Raw genomic sequence first — 18618 nt, forward strand, 5'->3', positions numbered from 1 at the left:
TATTTATATGCATACAGGCAAAATAGTCATACACATAAAAATAGTTCTTTTTGAAAAAAACAGTTACTGAATCTGGGAAGAAATAATAACAGGCAATTGTGGAATACATGGCAAAAGCCTAAAATGTGTATTGAGTTACTAATCACACCTTAAAGTTAAGACAAGTCTGAAAAGAAGTAATAGAGAAGAGACGTTAAATCTGAACTTTGATTAGAGGACTGCATACTGACTAGTGCTTGATAAACTAAGTCACAAAAGCAGGTAACTGTAAAATTCTAATCACAGTATTAACATTACTTGTATTTATATAGTATACTGTTTTGAAGATCTGGTGTATATTCACTATGAAATAAAATTACCATTTAAAACGTGAGCAATGAATTTCAAGTATCAAAATATTTTTACCTTAGCTCCAAATTCCACTAGATTTGCTAAATTCTGCACAGACTTAGCCACTAATGTGAGTGTTCTTGCAGCAATAGGAGATGGGGAATCTAGAAGAGAATTAGGTACAGCCAATGACAAACTCCAGAGGTACTATCAGGTAAATGATTAAACATTTAGCACATTTAATGTTTCTTTGCTGTTAAATATTAACAATCCTTTATTCAAAATATATTCAGAATAATCTTTGAAAATATATGATCTAATTCAAAAGAACTTGGTTGAAAGGGGAAACTGAACACACTTATCAGTGATTCTGGTTTTGTGAAAAGTAAACTACAAAACTTGAGTAATTCCCAACTGGCTGATAATATTTTAGAATACCTCAAAAAGCTGCTTAATTGCTAAGAAGACTGTCACTCTACAAAGCTTTCAGAACAATTCTCAAAGCTAATTCAATCCACTTAGGGAAGCATTTTGCAATCTTAGCAATTCCCTGCTCCCAACATTATTTGCAAGCCACTAACTGCAAATAGTTCACTTTAAAGATCATTTTTTGAGTTCATGAAAAACTTGCCTGTAAAACATAGAAAATAGAATGTAAATGAAAAGTATTTGTAGCTTCAAAATAGAAACTAATAATTATGACCCCACCCCAACCCCATTTTCCCATGTCCTATGCTGATCTCAACTCAATTTATAGACAACTTTGAATTTCTGATCTCATGGCTATTCTCTTTGCTGAGTTTTATTGGGTACAGGGGGTTGAACCCAGGGCCTCATGTATGCTCTGCCAGCATCCTACCAACCAAAATAACAGCAAATCTTATATTCTGACTCATTGTTTTAAGTGTATTATAAAATCTTACTCAAGATTAAATACTGTTGAATTGGCAGCTTAAGGCCAATGTTTGCCTAGAGTTCTCAAAACAAATTCTAAATGTTTTATTCTTTTAATTTTTAAATATGTGTATTTCTGTATGGGTATGTGCAAATCAATGCTGCTACCCACAGAAGCTTGAGACCAAGAGTGTCTGATCCATTGGACCTGGAATTATAGATGGTTGTGAGTCACTTAACATGGGTGCTGGAAACTGAATTCAGGTCCTCTGTAAGAGCAGTATATGTTCTTAACCACTAAACCAGGTCACTAGCCCCAACCTTTTACTCTAGTATTCATGTATTTGATCACTTTAAAAGTAATAAAAAGTAACTACAGGAATATGAAAGTAAAAATATTGAAAAAAAATACCGTCTTTTGTTTCTTTTTAAGATCAAAGGGGACTCTTTCAGACTCACCTTCTTTCATACCACTCTGTCTAGTGACATTGTCTAGTGACAGCCCACGCTGGCCTTAAGTTTTCTTTGTGCCTTAGCCTTCTAACTTCTGTGATTACACAGTACATTCCTAGCTCAATTTTTAATACAGCTTAGTATAAAAATGATTGTTTCATAAATATCAACATTTTTCCTTAAGCTTACAAACCTGAAAATCTTTCTGTAATGTTCAATGACTAAAAAGCAAAATGGGACCAAGCTTATTAGAATGTAAAATGTCTACTTAATATTCTATAATTGGACAAATCTGGACTGTCTTCTTTATAAATATTCAAATACTGCTAATACAGTTGTACAAAGGTTTTTAACTTGATCTTAGAGGAAAGTTCAGCTTACAGCAACCTGATGTAGACTAAGGAAACAAAGGGCATTCCTAATCTCTACAAATGCTGTGTCAGAGCCAGCTGGCCAACAAAATTTCTCAGTGGGTAAAAGTTTTTGCCATAAAGCCAGATGTCCTGATTTCAATCCCAGGCACTCAAGTGGTGAAAAGAGGCAGTCAACTCCCAAAGTTGTCCTCTGACTCCCTACACATTTCCCATGGCAAGCAAATGCCCACAGACAAACACACATGCATAAGTAAATATAATGCAGAATTTTTAAAATAAAATGAATCACAGGAACAGAAAAAAAATTTAACATCTTAGATACTACAAGAAAAGAAAAAGCAGGGAATAATACTTTATTGGTATCTTTAATTTTGTAAAGATTTGATTTAAAAGGCAAGTATTTTTATCAAATATTATGAAAGTTCTGAATTTTTTTCTCATTACAAAATGTATTAAAAAGTAATTACCTGAAATGATATTAAACATCCGTGGATTCAGGATAGCAGGGCAGATAAGCCGAAGAAAAACAAAACCACTAATTGGAAGGGAAAATAATTTTTTTAGAAAACTATGTTTAAAATACAAACATAAAAAGTTTAAACTTATCAACAATAACTTTTACTCTCAACATAGGGAAGCTCAAATAAAGTCATTAAGAAAATTATAAGGCAAACTTACAGGTTAACTTTGGAAAGAACTTTTCACTCATTCTCTTGGCTGTTTATAGACTACTAATTTGTTTTCTACTAGAGGCAACTGTACATTAAAAACACTTGAGTTTTGTTGTGAGATTATGAGGATTAAAATAAACCCTTTTATAGATAGATAATGTAGTTCTGTAAGGTTCCAAAGTTTATTTAAACCATAAAGACCATGAGAATAAATTAAGTTGGTTGTATCAACATTGCTACCAACTTATATGAACACTGCAATACATTGACTTTATCAGTGATGCCGTGACAAATGAAAATGCATAAAACACTAAAGTTTTTCAACAATACTAGAAATTCTAAAGTTTACTTTAAAAGTTCTTAAATTTCAAAATGACATGCCTTAACATAGCATGACAACAGCTGCCTTGACTTCAATTTTACTTTGAGAATTGTAGCTAATGTAAACGTATATAAATACCCTACTCTGCCTCCTTTAAGTCAGTAGTAAGTCAGTAGTATTAAGTATCTGTTATCATATAAGATCAGTTTTCACTTTTTAAAAAGAATCCACAGTAATAATTAACTCTGACAAGCATTATTGCCCATAGTTTATAAAATTTCTTCTACAGAGCAATTAACAACTTCACATTTTTAATTTTTTTCTTTTTCTTAGTGTAGGTTCCTGCATAAGGTTTACCAAAAACACTGATGGGAACTAGAAACTTGAATTGGCAACACTGAATCAGTAATAAATTTCAGTGAAAAAAATTTTTTTGGAAATTTTAAGGTGATTTTAAGTTGAATAATACATGGGTACTATACAATTTAAAGGCTTATTAGGAAGAGAAAATACTTTAGGCAGGAAAAACCCCTTAAGTACCCAGTTGTATTAATCCAGCTAGAGGACTCTGTTGTATTAGTTTAATAATTATACATATTTAAAACATAGCAGACAGAACAATTTAGTGTCCATCACATAATTGTTTTAATAGTGTGCTTGTCATTTTCTTCCTTCCTACATTCTTCAGTATGTTTTAGCACAGCTGCCAGAGAGGGCAGGTCTGTCTATTTTATTCAGTGGTAGGAATCAAATCCAGGACCTGAGTGTTAAGCTAGTGCTCTACCCTTACTGCTATTAAAAATTGTATGTGCAAGAAAAGTAGAAGCCTCTGGACAGAAATGTGTATTTAAAACTCATTTGACATTTACATGCACTGTGTATTTTCCATAATTAAAAGAAAGCTGCTGGTTTTGATGCATTTTCTACTAAATTTCTAGTCACTCTGTACTAGTAGCTTAGATATGCTTAACAAAATCTTCAAAAAGTATTAAGATATTAGGTGGTTTTAGGAATTAACAGCTCATATTAAGCAAACAATTTAATGGATAATGATCCTGAATTCCATATATGAGCCCTCAAGGTTCATTAGTTGCCAAAGCAGTTCTTAATGTACTATGACCAGGCTGAATCAGACCTTCAGAATTACAGGGTATGGTTGGATTTAACCTGGAATCTTAGAAGTTACAAACCAACTGAAATCTATATGGTTCAACTACCGATTACAACCAACAAGGTTCTCTGTTTCTGCCTTCATATACAAATCAGTTTCTGCTGCATATAGTTTCTATGCCAAATGAAGAGGTGACTCTTACCTAACAACTCTTGTTCTCATGGTGTTATTTGTAGGCCACTTATGCTGAACGGATTTCTGTAAACACCCATAAATGTATCTCAATGTCCTGCCAAAATAACATAAACATCTCAATACAGAAAGTTAATTATCATAATTAGAATGATAATCTAGTAGCAGCCAAAATTTTAATTTTAATTTTACCCAGGTGGTATACCATATTTTAATACATTTGGTCTTCTCATCTTAAAAAGGCACTTGTCAAAAATAATAAGAAGAATGTTGAGTAACTTGTATAGAAACATAATCCAGTAAATTTAGCTCAATCAATTTTAAATTTAGTGTTTATGAAAAGAATGAAACCAGACACAGGGATCTTTTCTGAGATTGATTCTCTAACCAAGGACCATACATGGATATAAGCTAGAACCCCTACTCATGGCAGCTCAGTTTCCAAGTGGGTTTCCCTAGTAATGGGAACAGGGGGACTCTCTGACATGAACTCAGTGGCTGGCTCTTTGACCCCTGCCCCACCAGCAAGGAAGGAACAGCCTTGATATGCCACAGAGAAAGACAATGCAACCAGCCCTGGTGAGGCCTGATAAACTAGGGTCAGATGGAAGGGAAGGAGGACCTCCCCCATCAGTGGACTAAGAGAGGGGCAGGGAGGAGATGAGGGTGGGTGGGGATTGAGAGGGAATGAAGGAGAGGGATATAGCTGGGATACAAAGTGAATAAACTGTAATTAATATAAAAAATAAAAATTTGGAAAGAAAGAAAAAGTATGAAACAATTTATCAGAAATGAGAATACAAAGTAATTAATACAGCACTTATTCTATTATTTTGACTCTTTCATCTAAATAAGTAAGTTTACTCATTGTAACTTCTAAGCAGACCCTAATACTGGTATCTTGTGTACATTTTCAACGCCTTTGGATTTTGTTGCTTGAAATCTAATGTCAAGCAAGAACTAGAGAGTAAATTTACAAATGCTGTCCTCAGATCTGACACTCCCTAAGCCACAATGTAAGCCAGACTTACTTAGTCCAAATAAACATAATTTGTCAATGTATATATTTCTATTTACTTTTTTGGGATACAGAATCTTTGTAGCCAGGCTGGCCTAAACTCATGTTCTTTCTGCCTAAACCTCTCCAACAACAGGATTATAGGCATGTGTCACAATGCCTGTAACTTACCTTGGGTTCTTTAACATTTATTTCACTATTTTACTCTTTTTCCTTACCAAAAAAAAAAAAATCTTTTAAGGATTGAAAGTCTGAGTATAATGCTAAGATAATAGAAAGCATTTATTGAAAGACAACTTTGAAAACACAGGTTATTCCATTTTTTACAAAAACAAAGTGACAACTTACGGTGGAAGTATTTCTGAAGCCATGAATATTTTCTCCACAAGCTCTGAAAGTATGTTCAATAGGTGTGCTAAGTTAGTGTTCACATCTTCATTCTTTTCTAACTTTGATGGACTTAACTAAGAGAAGGAACAAATCAATACAAATGTATTTTGGTGAAGATTAAATTTCAAATAAATTGTGGTAAATGGACAGGTATTTTTTTTTCAAAGCTGTCAACTGTTCCACATATGCAAATTCGGTCAGTTTGCTAAACGTTCACTCCAGTTGCTCAACTGAATATTAAACTACTCAGTTCTATTTATCTGTGAGCAAAAGCAGTTTTTAATGATGTTCAACTTACTTAGTGGCTAAGGAAAATAACAAGAATGTATTCAGTAGAATCATGAACCCTTCTTTTATATGATTCCCTGCACTCTGCCCAAGATTCAGTTATGAGTCCCAGCATCAGCTTTGATACACTGCTTGGTAGAGCCCTCTGTGGTAGGCTCCTGTCCTTTTACTTGTTTTCTTCTACTTCCAATGTCCATCCCATTTGTATTTCTAAGTAAGGATTGATCATCTTATCCTGGGCCCTCTTGTTTATCTTCTTTAGGTATACAAATTTTTGTATGTTTATCCTATCTTATAGGTCTAATACCCACTTATAAGTGAGTATATACCATGTGTATCTTTCTGCTTCTGGGATACCTCACTCAGGATGATCTTTTCTAGATCCCAGCATTTGCCTGCAAATTTTGTGATTTCCTTTGTTTTTAACTCAGTATCCAAGTGGGTTCCCTAGTAAGGAGAACAGGGACGGTTTCTGACATGAACTCAATGGCTGGCTCTTTGACTCTTACCTCTCCACCCTCCGAGGGAGAAGCAGCCTTGTTAGGCCATAAAGGAGGACATTGCAGTCAGTCCTGAAGAGACCTGATAAGCTAGGGTCAGATGGAAGGGGAGGAGGACCTTCCTTATCAGTGGACTTGGAAAGGGGCAGGAGGAGATGAGGGAGGAAAGGGGGGGGGGTGGGATTGGGAGGAAATAAGGGAGCAGGCTACAGCTGGGATACCAAGTTAATAAACTGTTAACTAATATTAAAAAAATTAAAATTAAAAAAAAAGCATCGTGAACCTTTCTCATAACTTTTAAAATACACCCCTTCAACCCTTCCCCAAACCCCTATCTAAGTGTTCTGGTCTGCCAAATGTACCTACATAGCTGAAAAGAGTTGTCACCTTTCATAGTTAGAGTAATAATGGGATTACACTCAACTTCTAACAACAAATCACTTATTTTGTGTAGCAAAGTTAGTATGTGAAAGTTCCAAGTTCTAAAAACAATTTTCTTATTTTCCTGACACTGTATCAAGTAAGCCTTATAAAGAGGATTTATACTATCTTCTTTTGTAGTTGAAATACATGAAATACAATAGTCATGTAAGTGGGATTCTACTCATGATGATACTGTTGCTTATAAACTCACACTGAAACCTTAATCATTTTCAAAGTATTATTTCATTTTCTTTTAATTCTCATCTTCCACAAAAGTAACCCACAAAGCCCTCGAAGGAAGAGATTTCATAACATTTTATAAGGTAAGTACGCATAAAGTTAGACTTAGGTGCTGACATGGAACTACAAGTGGAAAATTTCACATCTGACTTCACAAGATGGGCCAAGTCATAACACTAGTCTCGTAGAACTCATGTAAAATTAACTTTGTCTCAAGACTTGGGTTCTATACTAAAGATGCTTTTTTGTGTATGTGAAAAAGTACATTTTCAAAATAATTGTTTTACTTTTGGAATAAGAGATACTCAACATGGACAACAAAAGCCCATCAAAAGTGTTCTATTTAAGTTATACACATTTTCCTAATGTAACGTATACTTGATCATTAATATAGTAAATAGGATAAATGCCAAAAGAGCTGTGTATTGCACAAGAAGAGGGGTGTTATAAATCTATTACAGAGAACATAACTGTATTGACACATTTTAGAAATGTACTTTCCTAAAGATGTAATTTGTTAAAAGTTCTGATTAAAATGTGCTATTTGCTGCAAAGATTAAAACTAAATTCTTACCTCACATGATTGCTTACTTTCCATTATCTTTAAAATGGAGTCTTTCAAAGCATGATGAACAAATTGTGTGGCAGTGGCTTTCATATACTGCTCCATTAAGGTACTTGCAAGTGTTGTAGCTCGAAATAAGGTAGTGGCTTCATCTACACAAACATGGATATTAGGCTGTATTTACAGAACTGTACTAATTTAACTAAGCTAGAAAGTTATTTTCCTCAGTAATATATTTTACATAAATATTAATGAGGTTAACATGCATAATTGTCTCTTTATCTCACTGAATTAAATAATGACTGTCATAAATGAGAAGAAATGAACACCATCATGTTCATGTCAAAAGTTAAGACTCAAAAGTGGTGAAGAACAATTAGTAATAAACATAGGAACCATATCTTAGTTTGCATTCTACTGATTTCACAACCAAAAACAAATACATTAACTGCTCTAGTGGTTTGAATAAGAATGTCACCCATAGCCTCATATATTTGAATGCTTATTTACCAAGAGTGCCACAATTTGATATTTGAAAGGAATTGCAGGATTAAGAAGTTGGGGTTGCAGTTTCAAAAGCCCAAGCCCTAGCATGTAGGCACACATGCAGGCAGAATACTGATTAAATAATAAACAAATAAATCAAGAGCCAATGCTACGCCAGGACTCTCTGTGCCTACAGATCAGAATGTGTTTGCCTGAAAGCCTCCATGCTTACTGCCATGATAATGAATGAAATCTCTGAAAAATGTAAGCAAGCCCCCAATTAAATGCTAACTTTTAAAGTTATCTTGGTCATGCATCTCTTCACCACAACAGAACAGTGACTAAGACAGCTCCAAGTAAAATAACAAAAAAATCCCACTATAAATTATTTTAGTAGCCACTCTATGAATATTGAGTCCTAAAAAGTTTTAAAAGCAAAATAAAATGACATAAAAATATATGCACCATTTTTATCTACTCATTGACAAATGTGTGTTTTTGTAATTTTTATAATTAAAGTAGGCAAGGATTGTCACCAAATCAAAGTGCTGGAAGAAAATATATTAGGAATGTGTGAAAAGCACAGTAATAATGTACACTCGCCTTGGAACTATTATAGAATCTGTAACTAAAATACAGCTGACACCTGACTTCTCCTCATAGGTTGCTAAGTAAAAATTGAGGTAATATGATAAGTATTACAACACTGTTGATCACACATTAAGACAGAGATCAGGACAAAGAAGTTATTTTCTTACACCATCTAATATTTATGAACAAATTATAGTAATCCATTCCCATATTAAACAAAGAATCTTAAATACTTTGTAAAATGATTTAATAGTTTAATATATTTAAAGATAGAGCATGCATGTTTGATATATAAAATCCAATATAAAAAATATCACACATCCATAGTACCTTCCATACTTATCTCTCTGTCATTTAGTGTACATAACAACAATGACTCAAGCTTTTCATGAAGAAAAATCTTCAGTAGGATGCTGGCCAGCAGTGTTCGGTCTTGTCCACATACATGTGATAAAGCATAGACTACATGAAGTTCCTTTTGCAGTATAAGCTAAAAGTGACATCAAAAAAGCTGCTGAAAATACATAACATTATGTATCCTTGAGGAGAGCAATGGGAAATATTTTTTCAATTAACCTTATAAAGAAATGTATGTTTTGAATACAACTGTTAAAAAGTTTGTAGCATATATATTTATAGCCTCAAAAGATCAAAATGATATTATATATTTATTTATTTATTTTAACCTCTGGCTAGTAGGTTATTAACATAGGACATTACTATTTAACTTAATGGATTTTTATTAAATAATAAATGTTTCTGTTGATATCATTAAAATCATTAGACTGTTCTTTCATAAGATTCCCTTGCACACTCCCCAAAGTATGGTTATGAGTCTCAGCATCTGCTTTAATACCTGCTGGGTTAATCTTTCAGGGGTCCTCTGTGGTAGGCCCTGTTCCCTGTTTTCTCCCTCTTCCAAGTCTATCCCATTTGCCTTTCTGAATTCTGGATTGAGCATCTTACCCAGGGTCCTCCTCATTGATTAGCTTCTTTAGGTGTACAGATTTTAGTATGATTATCCTATATTATATGGCTAATATCCACTTATAAGTGAGTATATACCATGTGTGTCTTTCTGCTTCTGGGATACCTCACTCAGGATGATCTTTTCTAGTTCCCACCATTTACCTGCAAATTTCATGATTTCTTTGTTTTTAATTGCTGAGTAGTATTCCACTGTGTAAATGTACCACAATTTCTGTATTCATTCCTGAATGGAGGAGCATCTGGGTTGTTTGTAGAGTATGACTTTATGAATAAAGCTGCTACACAGGAGCTCCACAAGGAGAGCAACAAAACCAAAAAATCTGGGTACGGGGGTCTTTTCTGAGCCTGATATTCCAACCAAGGACCATTCATGTAGATAACCTGGAACCCCTGCACAGAAGTAGCCCCGAGGTCAGGGGCAGCCTTGTCAGGCCACAGAGGAAGACAGTACAGACAGCCCTGATAAGAGCTGAGATGCTAGGGTCAAGACAGAAGGGGAGGAGGACCTCAGTTGGAATGGGGAGAGGCATGGGAGGAGAATAGGAAGGGAGGGCAGGACTGCGAGGGAACCAGGGAGGAGGCTACAGCTGAGATACAAAGTGAATAAATTGTAATAAAATTTAAAAAATTAAATAAAAAAGAAAAAGATCATTAAACTGGCAAATAATACCTCTTTAAATTCACTGTACTCTTCTTCTGGCATGATTTTTTCCATAGAATAGCGTGCTCGAACACGCAGGGATCCTGGTTCAATACCTTTTAATGGTATATGGGAGCTTAGCAGAAACCATTCATCTGTTGCATGTCCTTTCTGTAACCTGCTCAACTGGCAACGCATAAATACTACGAAGGAAAAACAAATGATAACTGTATTAAAAAGAAATCCACTATGGTCATATAATTAAATTGTATTGATTACAGTTTTCTCTAGTTTTAAATGCTGTTTATTAAGTAAGTTTTCAGTAATATCACAAAGCTAACACTTAATGTTTTTATTCTTTTACTGATGGCATGCTGGGTGACACTCTGTTGCATACTGGGGATATGGGATTAAGAAAAGATGAAAACAAGATGTCTGACTTGCATGGAAAATAAATTAAAAGCTATCAAAGAAGGTGCAGTTTAAGAGCTGCAATAGTAGATAATACTTCTGGATACTTAAATCCAGAAGTACCTCCCTTCTGGATTACCTCCCTTAATCCAGATTAAGGGAGGTAAAAATCCATTCCAAACAGAAAACTGTGAATTGATTTAGCTAGGGAGGTAAAAAAAAAAAAAGGCAAAGCAATAATGAATACATCCAAATAGAAAATATGTCTTTCTTTCTGGGCCATTTTATCATATATATAATGGATATACACTTAAAAATGTAAGCAGTTAAAGCAGTTAGAAGAGGGAGGAAGGGTAGGAAAGGGAGGGGGGACTCCAGCTGGGATACAAAATGAATAAACTGTAATTAATAAAAAATTAATTAATTTAAAAAAAACTGATGAACTACTGATAGATGACAGCTCATGAATGAACCTTATAAGCATCATGCTAAACAGAAGAAGCCAGTCCAATTATGTGTCATCTGTACTATGGGCAGATCCAGATACAACCCTGGGTATGCAGGGTAGCAGTCATATTCCAGAATAACTGATCAACATGTAAAGGACTCCACAGGTTTACTGAATGTGCTCTTATATGATTACAGGATGGTGATTTTTTGCTGTTTGTTTGCGTGTTATTATATTTTATTTGTTTGGGAAGGTTTGTTGCAATGGTTTTTGAATTTTTTTTTTTTTTGGAAAAGAACTTAAAGTTGGTTGGGAAAAGAGGGAAGAGAATCTGCAAGGACTTTGGGGAGGGGAAGAATATAATGAAAATATATTTTAAATTGTTTTAGATATAAATTTAAAATATAAATTAAAATATTAAAAAGGTAAAAATGTAAACATTACAAAGAGCTATAGGTTTTGATCTGTCAGTACATAATACTGCTTACACTAAGATGACACTAACCTAATTCACCCCGATATGAATTACTAAATCCCACTGCCATGTGTCCTACCAATAGAATGGGAGACATACACAGCTTGGAATAGAATCAGAGCATTTGATATTATAATGAATAAATAGCACCCTATATTTTCTGTGTAAGTTTTTTCTTTTTCTTTGAAGTGCTAGGGAATAATCTTTGGGCCTCAGCATGCTAAACAAATACTCTACAACTCAGGGAAGTTTATGAAATTATAGGTACCTAAAAAAGGAAAAGAGAAAGAAAAATAATCACTACTATCATTTTCTTGTCCTATTCTTTGGGAAAGGGAAAGTAGATATTTTCGTGTTTTAAATTTTAAGGACTTAGCTATTTTTTTCTGTTCTTCATAATCTCCTCTGAACAATCAATATGCTTAGAATTGAACTGTTACACATTATGTATTTTATCTCCATTTTAAGGTATTTAATTAAACATTCTAAAAATAACTCAACATACTTTTATTACTTTAGAAAGCTTTGTAATCAACTTACAGATATCAGCATCTTTGCTCTTCTTTGTTTTATTACTAAGTGTGATTTCAAATCTATTGATGTCGGGAGGAAGATCACTAAAGAAGCAAGAACAATTAGAAAAATGTGAGTATCAAACTACCTTACTTCTGTTTAATAATTCAGTATGTTAGATTTAAAACGATATATTATTTGCTACACAAGAATACTGATAATTATACATTTTCCCCCACAATCTTAAACTTCCTATGCCACCGTAACCTACTAAAACAAGATCTGGAAAATACAGAAAATGTTTTGTCGCTGCTTTTCAGTAATCCAAAGGCATTTTGCTGATAATCCAACAAAAAATACTATTAAGGCATGTAGACGGAAACAAATGAAAAAATAGATGCCATCATGGATAGACAGGAATCCACATTCATACAGATGAAAGAAATGGTGCAAGACATTAAAACAGAATTAGAATCAATAATGAAAACAGAAACAGAGAAAACCCTGGAGCTGGAGAACTTGGAGAAAAGATCAGGAACCACAAAGGTAAGCATCACCAACACAATAGAAGTGATGGAAGAGAAAATCTCAGGTGCTGAAGATACAATTGCAGAAATGGATACATCTCTTAAAGAAAAAAAAAATTGGAAAAGTCCCAAACACAAAATATCCAAAAAAATCATAAAATGATGAAATCTAAGAAAAATAGGAATAGAAGAAAAAAATGATTCCAGGCACCAATGTCCAGAAAATATTTTCAAGAAAAACATGAAAGAAAATTTTCCCAACTTAAAGAGATGTCCTTAAATATATACTAGAGGCTTACAGAACAGCAAAAAGACTAGACCAGAAAAGAAACTCCTCACTTCACATAATAGTCAAAACACTAAATCTACAGAACAAAGGATAAATATTAAAAGCATCAAGGGAAAAAAGGCCAAGTAAAATACAAAGGTAGACCTATCAGAATCAAACCAGATTTCTCAACATTCTAGAAACAATGAAAACCAGAAGGGCCTGGACACCTGTCATGCAGACTTTAAGAGAACACAGATGTCAAAGCATATTACTATACCCAGCAAAACTTTCAATCAACATAGATGGAGAAAACAAATATTCCATGACAAAACTAAACTTAAAAAATATCTACACAGCAACCTAGCCCTACAGAAGATACTAGAAGGAAATCTCCAATCTAATGAAATCAACTACAACCAAGAAAACACATGACATAGATAAACTCATGACACACACACACACACACACAAAAAAAAAAAACATAAAATAAAACAAGCATAGAAGCACAGTAATACCACGAACTCCACAATAAAAGGAACTAAACATTTATTGGTCACTACTATCTATCAACATCAATGGACTCAAATCTCCAATAAAAAGATACAGACTAACCGAATGGTTGCAGAAACAGGCTCCAACGTACTGCTGCATCCAAGAAACACCCTTCTGCTACAATGACAGACACTACCTCAGAGTAAAGGGTTAGAAAAAGGTTTTTCAAATAAATGGACCCAGAAAATACGCTGGAGTAGCTTTTCTAATATCTAATAAAATAGACTTCCAACCAAAATTCATCAAAAAAGATGAAGGTGAAAACTTCATTCTTTTCAAAGGAAAAATCTACCATGAGGACAGCATAATCCTGAATACCTATGTCTCACATACAAGAGCACTAGCATTTGTATATAACACATTATTAAAGCTGAAATCACACATCGATCCCAACACCTTAATAGTGGGAAACTTCAAAACTCCACTCACCAAGGGACAGATCATCAAGACAGAAGCTAAATAGGGAAAATAATGACACTTACAGCGGTACTAAAACATATGGACCTAATATATACCTACAGAACCTTTCACCCAAACACAGAAGAGTGTACTTTCTCAGCATCCCATGGAACCTTAACTAAAATTGTCCATATAGTCGGACACAAAGCAAGACTCAACAGAAATAAGATGATTGAAATAAGTCCTTGTATCCTATCAGACCACCATGGCCTAAAACTATACTTCAACAACAGAAATAACAAAAAGTCTACATATGTATGGAAACTAAACAACTCTCTGCTCAATGACAGCTTGGTCAGGGGAAGAAATGAAAAAAAAAAGAGACTTCCTAAGATTCAATGAAAACGAATGCACAACTTACCCACATTTATGGGACACAATGAAAGCAGTGCTTAGGGGAAAGTTCACAGCACTAAGTGCCTTCAGAAAGAAGTTTGAGACATCTCATATAAGCAACTTAAAGGCACATTTGAAAGCCCTAGAAAAACAAGAAGCAGAGAAAGCTAAGAGAAGTTCATGGTTGGAAATCATCAGACTCAGGGCTGAAATCAATAAATTAGAAACAAAACAATTCAAAGAATCAATAAGACCAAGAGCTGGGTCTTTGAGAAAAATCAACAAGAACAATAAACCCTTACCCAAACTAACAAAAGGTAGAGAAAAACAATTCAAATTGGCAAAATCAGAAAGGAAAGGGGGGACATAATGACAGACACTGGGAAATTTTAAAAAATCATTAGGTCATAATTCAAAAGCCACAAAATTTGTAAATCTAAATGAACTGGACAATTTTCTTGACAGATTCCATTTATGAAAGCTAACCCAAGATCAAGTAAATAGATTAAACAGTCCTATATCCCCCAAGAAAATAGAAGCAGTCATCAAAAATCTCCCTACCAAAATAAGCACAGGGCCTGATAGTTTCAGCACAGAATTCTACCAGAACTACCAAGAAGAGCTGACACCAATACTCCTTAAACTTTCCACAACACAGAAACAGAAGGAACATTACCAAATGCATTCTGTGAGGGTGAGGCCACAGTAACCTTGATACCTAAACTACACAAAGACCTGTCAACAAAGAAGGAAAGTATCTGACTTTTCTCTCTTATGAACATTGACTCTAAAATACTCACAAACCGAGTCCAAGAACACATGAAAGATATCATCCACCATGACCAAAAAGGCTTCAATCTCAGGCATGGAGGGGTGGTTCAATATATGAAAATATATCAATGTAATCCATCACAAAACCAACAGAAGGAAAAAAATAAAAAACAAAACACACGATCATCTCCTTAGATGCCAAAAAAGCATTTAACAAAATGTAACACACATTCATGTTTAAAGTTTTAGAGAGATCAGGGATACAAGGCACATACCAAAACATAGTAAAGCCATATATAGTAAGCCTATAGCCAACATCAACCTCAACAGAGAGAAACTTAAATCAATCCCACTGAAATCAGGTTCAAGCAAGGCTGCCCACTTTCTCCGTATTTCTTTAACATAGTTCTTGAAGTCCTAATTAGAGCAATAAGACAACTTGAAGTCCTAGGTAGAGCAGTAAATCAAGGGGATAAAAATCGAAAAGAAAGAAGTCAAAGTATCACAGATGACATGAATAGTATGCTAGAGTGACCCCAAAAATTCTACCAGAGAACTGCCGAAGCTGATTAACGCCTTCATTAATGTGGCTAGATACAAAATTAACAGAAAAAAAATCAGTAGTCCCCCTGCATAGAAAAGAGAAAGGGGCTGATAAAGAAATTGAAAGAACACACTTTACCATAGCCACAATAACATAAAGTACCTTGGTGTGACTCTAACCAAGCATGTGAAAGATGTCTATGAAATACACTTTAAGTCTCTGAAGAAAGACATTGAAGAAGATAATCAGAAGATGGAATATCTACCATGCTCATGAATCAATAGGATTAACATAGTAAAAATGGCCATCCTGCCAAAAGCAATCTACAGATTCAATACAATTCCCATCAAAATACCAACACAATTCTTTACAGACCTTGAAAGAACAATTCTCAATTTCATATGGAAAAACAAAAAACTCAGAATTGCTAAAACAATTCTGTACAACAACAGATCATACAGAAGTATCTCCATCCCTCATCTCAAGCTATACTACAGAGCAATGGTAATAAAAACTGTTTTGTACTGGCATAGAAAGAGAATGGTGGATCAATGGAATCGAATAGAAGACCCAGAAATAAAGCCACATACCTATGGGTATTTGATTTTTAACAAAGAAGCCAAAACAATACAAAGGAAAAAAGATAAGCATATTCAACTAATGGTGCTGGTCTAACTGGATGTCTACATGTAGAAAAATGCAAATAGATCCATACTTATCACCCTGCAAAAAACTAAATTCCAAATGGATCAAAGACCTCAACATAAAACCAGATACACCAAATTGGTTAGAAGAAGAAGTGGGGTAGAGCCTTGACCTTATTGGCACAGGAGACAACTGCCTGAACAGAATACCAACAGCACAGCCTCTAAGATTAACAATCAATAAACAGAATCTCATAAAACTGAAAAGCTTCTGTTAAGCAAAGGACACCACTGTCAGAACAAAACAACAGTCTACAGACTGTGAAAGGATCTTCACCAACCCTGTATTTTACAGAGGGCTAATATCCAGAATATGTAAAGAGCTCAAGAAGTTAGAAAGCAACAAACCAAGTAATCCAATTAAAAAAAAATGGGGTACAGAGCAAAACAGAATTCTCTGTAGAAGAATATTGAATGGCAGAGAAGCACTTAAAGAAATGTTCAATGTCCTTAGTTATCATGGAAATACAAATCGAAATGACCCTGAGATTTCACCTTACATCCATCAGAATGGCTAAGATCAAAAACTCAAGTGACAACACATGTTGGAAAGGATATGGAGAAAGTAGAATCTTTGCCATCATTGCTGATGGCAATGGAAACTTTTAAAACCACTTTGTAAATCAATCTGGTGCTTTCTCAGAAGACTGGGAATAGTGCTACCTCAAGATCCAGCCATACCACTCCAGGGCATATATGTACACAACAAGGATATTTGTATTGTGTTATGTACACAACAAGGATATTTGCTCAATCATTTTCGTAACAGATCTAGTCTTAATTGCTAGAAGCTGAAAACAACCTAGATGTCCCTCAACTGAAGTATGGATACAGAAATTGTGGTACATTTATACAATGGAATACTACTCAGTTATTAAAAACAAGGAAATCATGAAATTTGCAAGCAAATGGTGGGAACTAGAGAAAATCATCTTGAGTGAGGTAACCCAGAATCAGAAAAACACACATGGTATATACTCACTTGTAAGTGAATATTAACCATTTAATACAGGATAAACATACTGAAATCTATACACCTAAAGAAGCTAAACAAGGAAGATCCCAGGGACGTTGCTCAATCTTCATTCAGAAGGACAAATGCAATAGACACTGGAAGAAGGAGAAACTAGAGAGCAGGACCAGAACCTACCACAGAGATGGGCTCTGAAAGATTCTACTGATCGAGGTATCTAAGCAGAGGCTTAGACTCATAGACAAACTCTGGAGAGAATGCATGGAATTTTATGAAAGAACTGGGAGATAGAAAGACCTGGAGGAGACAGAATCTCCAAAAGGAGACCAACAGATCCAAAAACAAAATAAAAACAACAACAACAACAAAAAAAAACTGAGCCTAGGGGTACCTGTAGAGACTGATTCCCCAACCAAGGACAATTAATGAAGAGGACCTAAAACCTTGGCTCAGATGTATCCCATAGACTCAGTATCCAAGTGGGTCCCCCAATAAGGAGTCAGAAGCTTTCTCTGGCATGAACTCAGTGACAGGCTTTCTGATCACCTCTACAAAGGAAGACAATGCAATCACTCCTGATGAGACCTGATAGGGTAGGATCAAAGAGAAGGGGAGGAAGAACTCATTTATCAGTAGACTAGGGTAGGGACATTAGGGAGAAAAGGGAGGGAGGGTGGGATTTGGAGGAGATGAGGGAGGGAGACACAGCTGGTATACAAATTGAATAAATTGTAATAAATGATAATAATAAAAAATTAAAAATACACCTACACAACAGCAGAAACTTAAACAGAGACTTTATATATGAACAGTAGGAGAAAAATATGATTCTAAAAACTGAATATAGTAAAATATAACTTACTCAAAAACAAACTCCTCTGACCATACTGGGTTTTGCCCCTCCCTTGCGTGAGTTTTTGCTACTTGGACGCTATTCAAGTAGATGTTACAATATGGATTAGTAAAGTGTTTTACTGGTAGTTTATGGGCTTCTTCAATATGTAAAACAAGGCTGCTGACCTAAAGAGAACACAGAAATTCAAATGCAACATTTCAAAACCTGTATATGAAGCTTCAAAAATCAAAAATAGCTTATTTTTCTTAAGTAAAAAAAAAATAAGCTTTGCTAATCAGCAAATATCACAGTATGCTTACA

General features: G+C 34.5%; 1 protein-coding gene across 2 annotated transcripts in view; it reads right to left on the reverse strand.

The window, feature by feature from the left end:
• Positions 1-18618, reverse strand: part of Rasa1 (RAS p21 protein activator 1) — a 101275-nt gene that overhangs the window by 5678 nt on the left and 76979 nt on the right. For both annotated transcript variants that reach the window (XR_009591858.1, XM_021661930.2), the window contains exons 14-22: positions 18325-18482; positions 12353-12429; positions 10509-10681; positions 9179-9338; positions 7781-7923; positions 5714-5829; positions 4358-4444; positions 2519-2586; positions 406-494 (exon numbers count right to left, since the gene is read on the reverse strand). Coding sequence is in view for 1 of the 2 variants with exons in the window: in XM_021661930.2 (XP_021517605.1) it covers positions 406-494; positions 2519-2586; positions 4358-4444; positions 5714-5829; positions 7781-7923; positions 9179-9338; positions 10509-10681; positions 12353-12429; positions 18325-18482 (1071 nt within the window). In the remaining variant the exon portion in view is untranslated. The remainder of the gene's footprint in view (positions 1-405; positions 495-2518; positions 2587-4357; positions 4445-5713; positions 5830-7780; positions 7924-9178; positions 9339-10508; positions 10682-12352; positions 12430-18324; positions 18483-18618) is intronic.

This window comes from Meriones unguiculatus, chromosome 5 (assembly GCF_030254825.1).
Source record: "Meriones unguiculatus strain TT.TT164.6M chromosome 5, Bangor_MerUng_6.1, whole genome shotgun sequence".
Lineage (NCBI taxonomy): Eukaryota > Metazoa > Chordata > Mammalia > Rodentia > Muridae > Meriones > Meriones unguiculatus.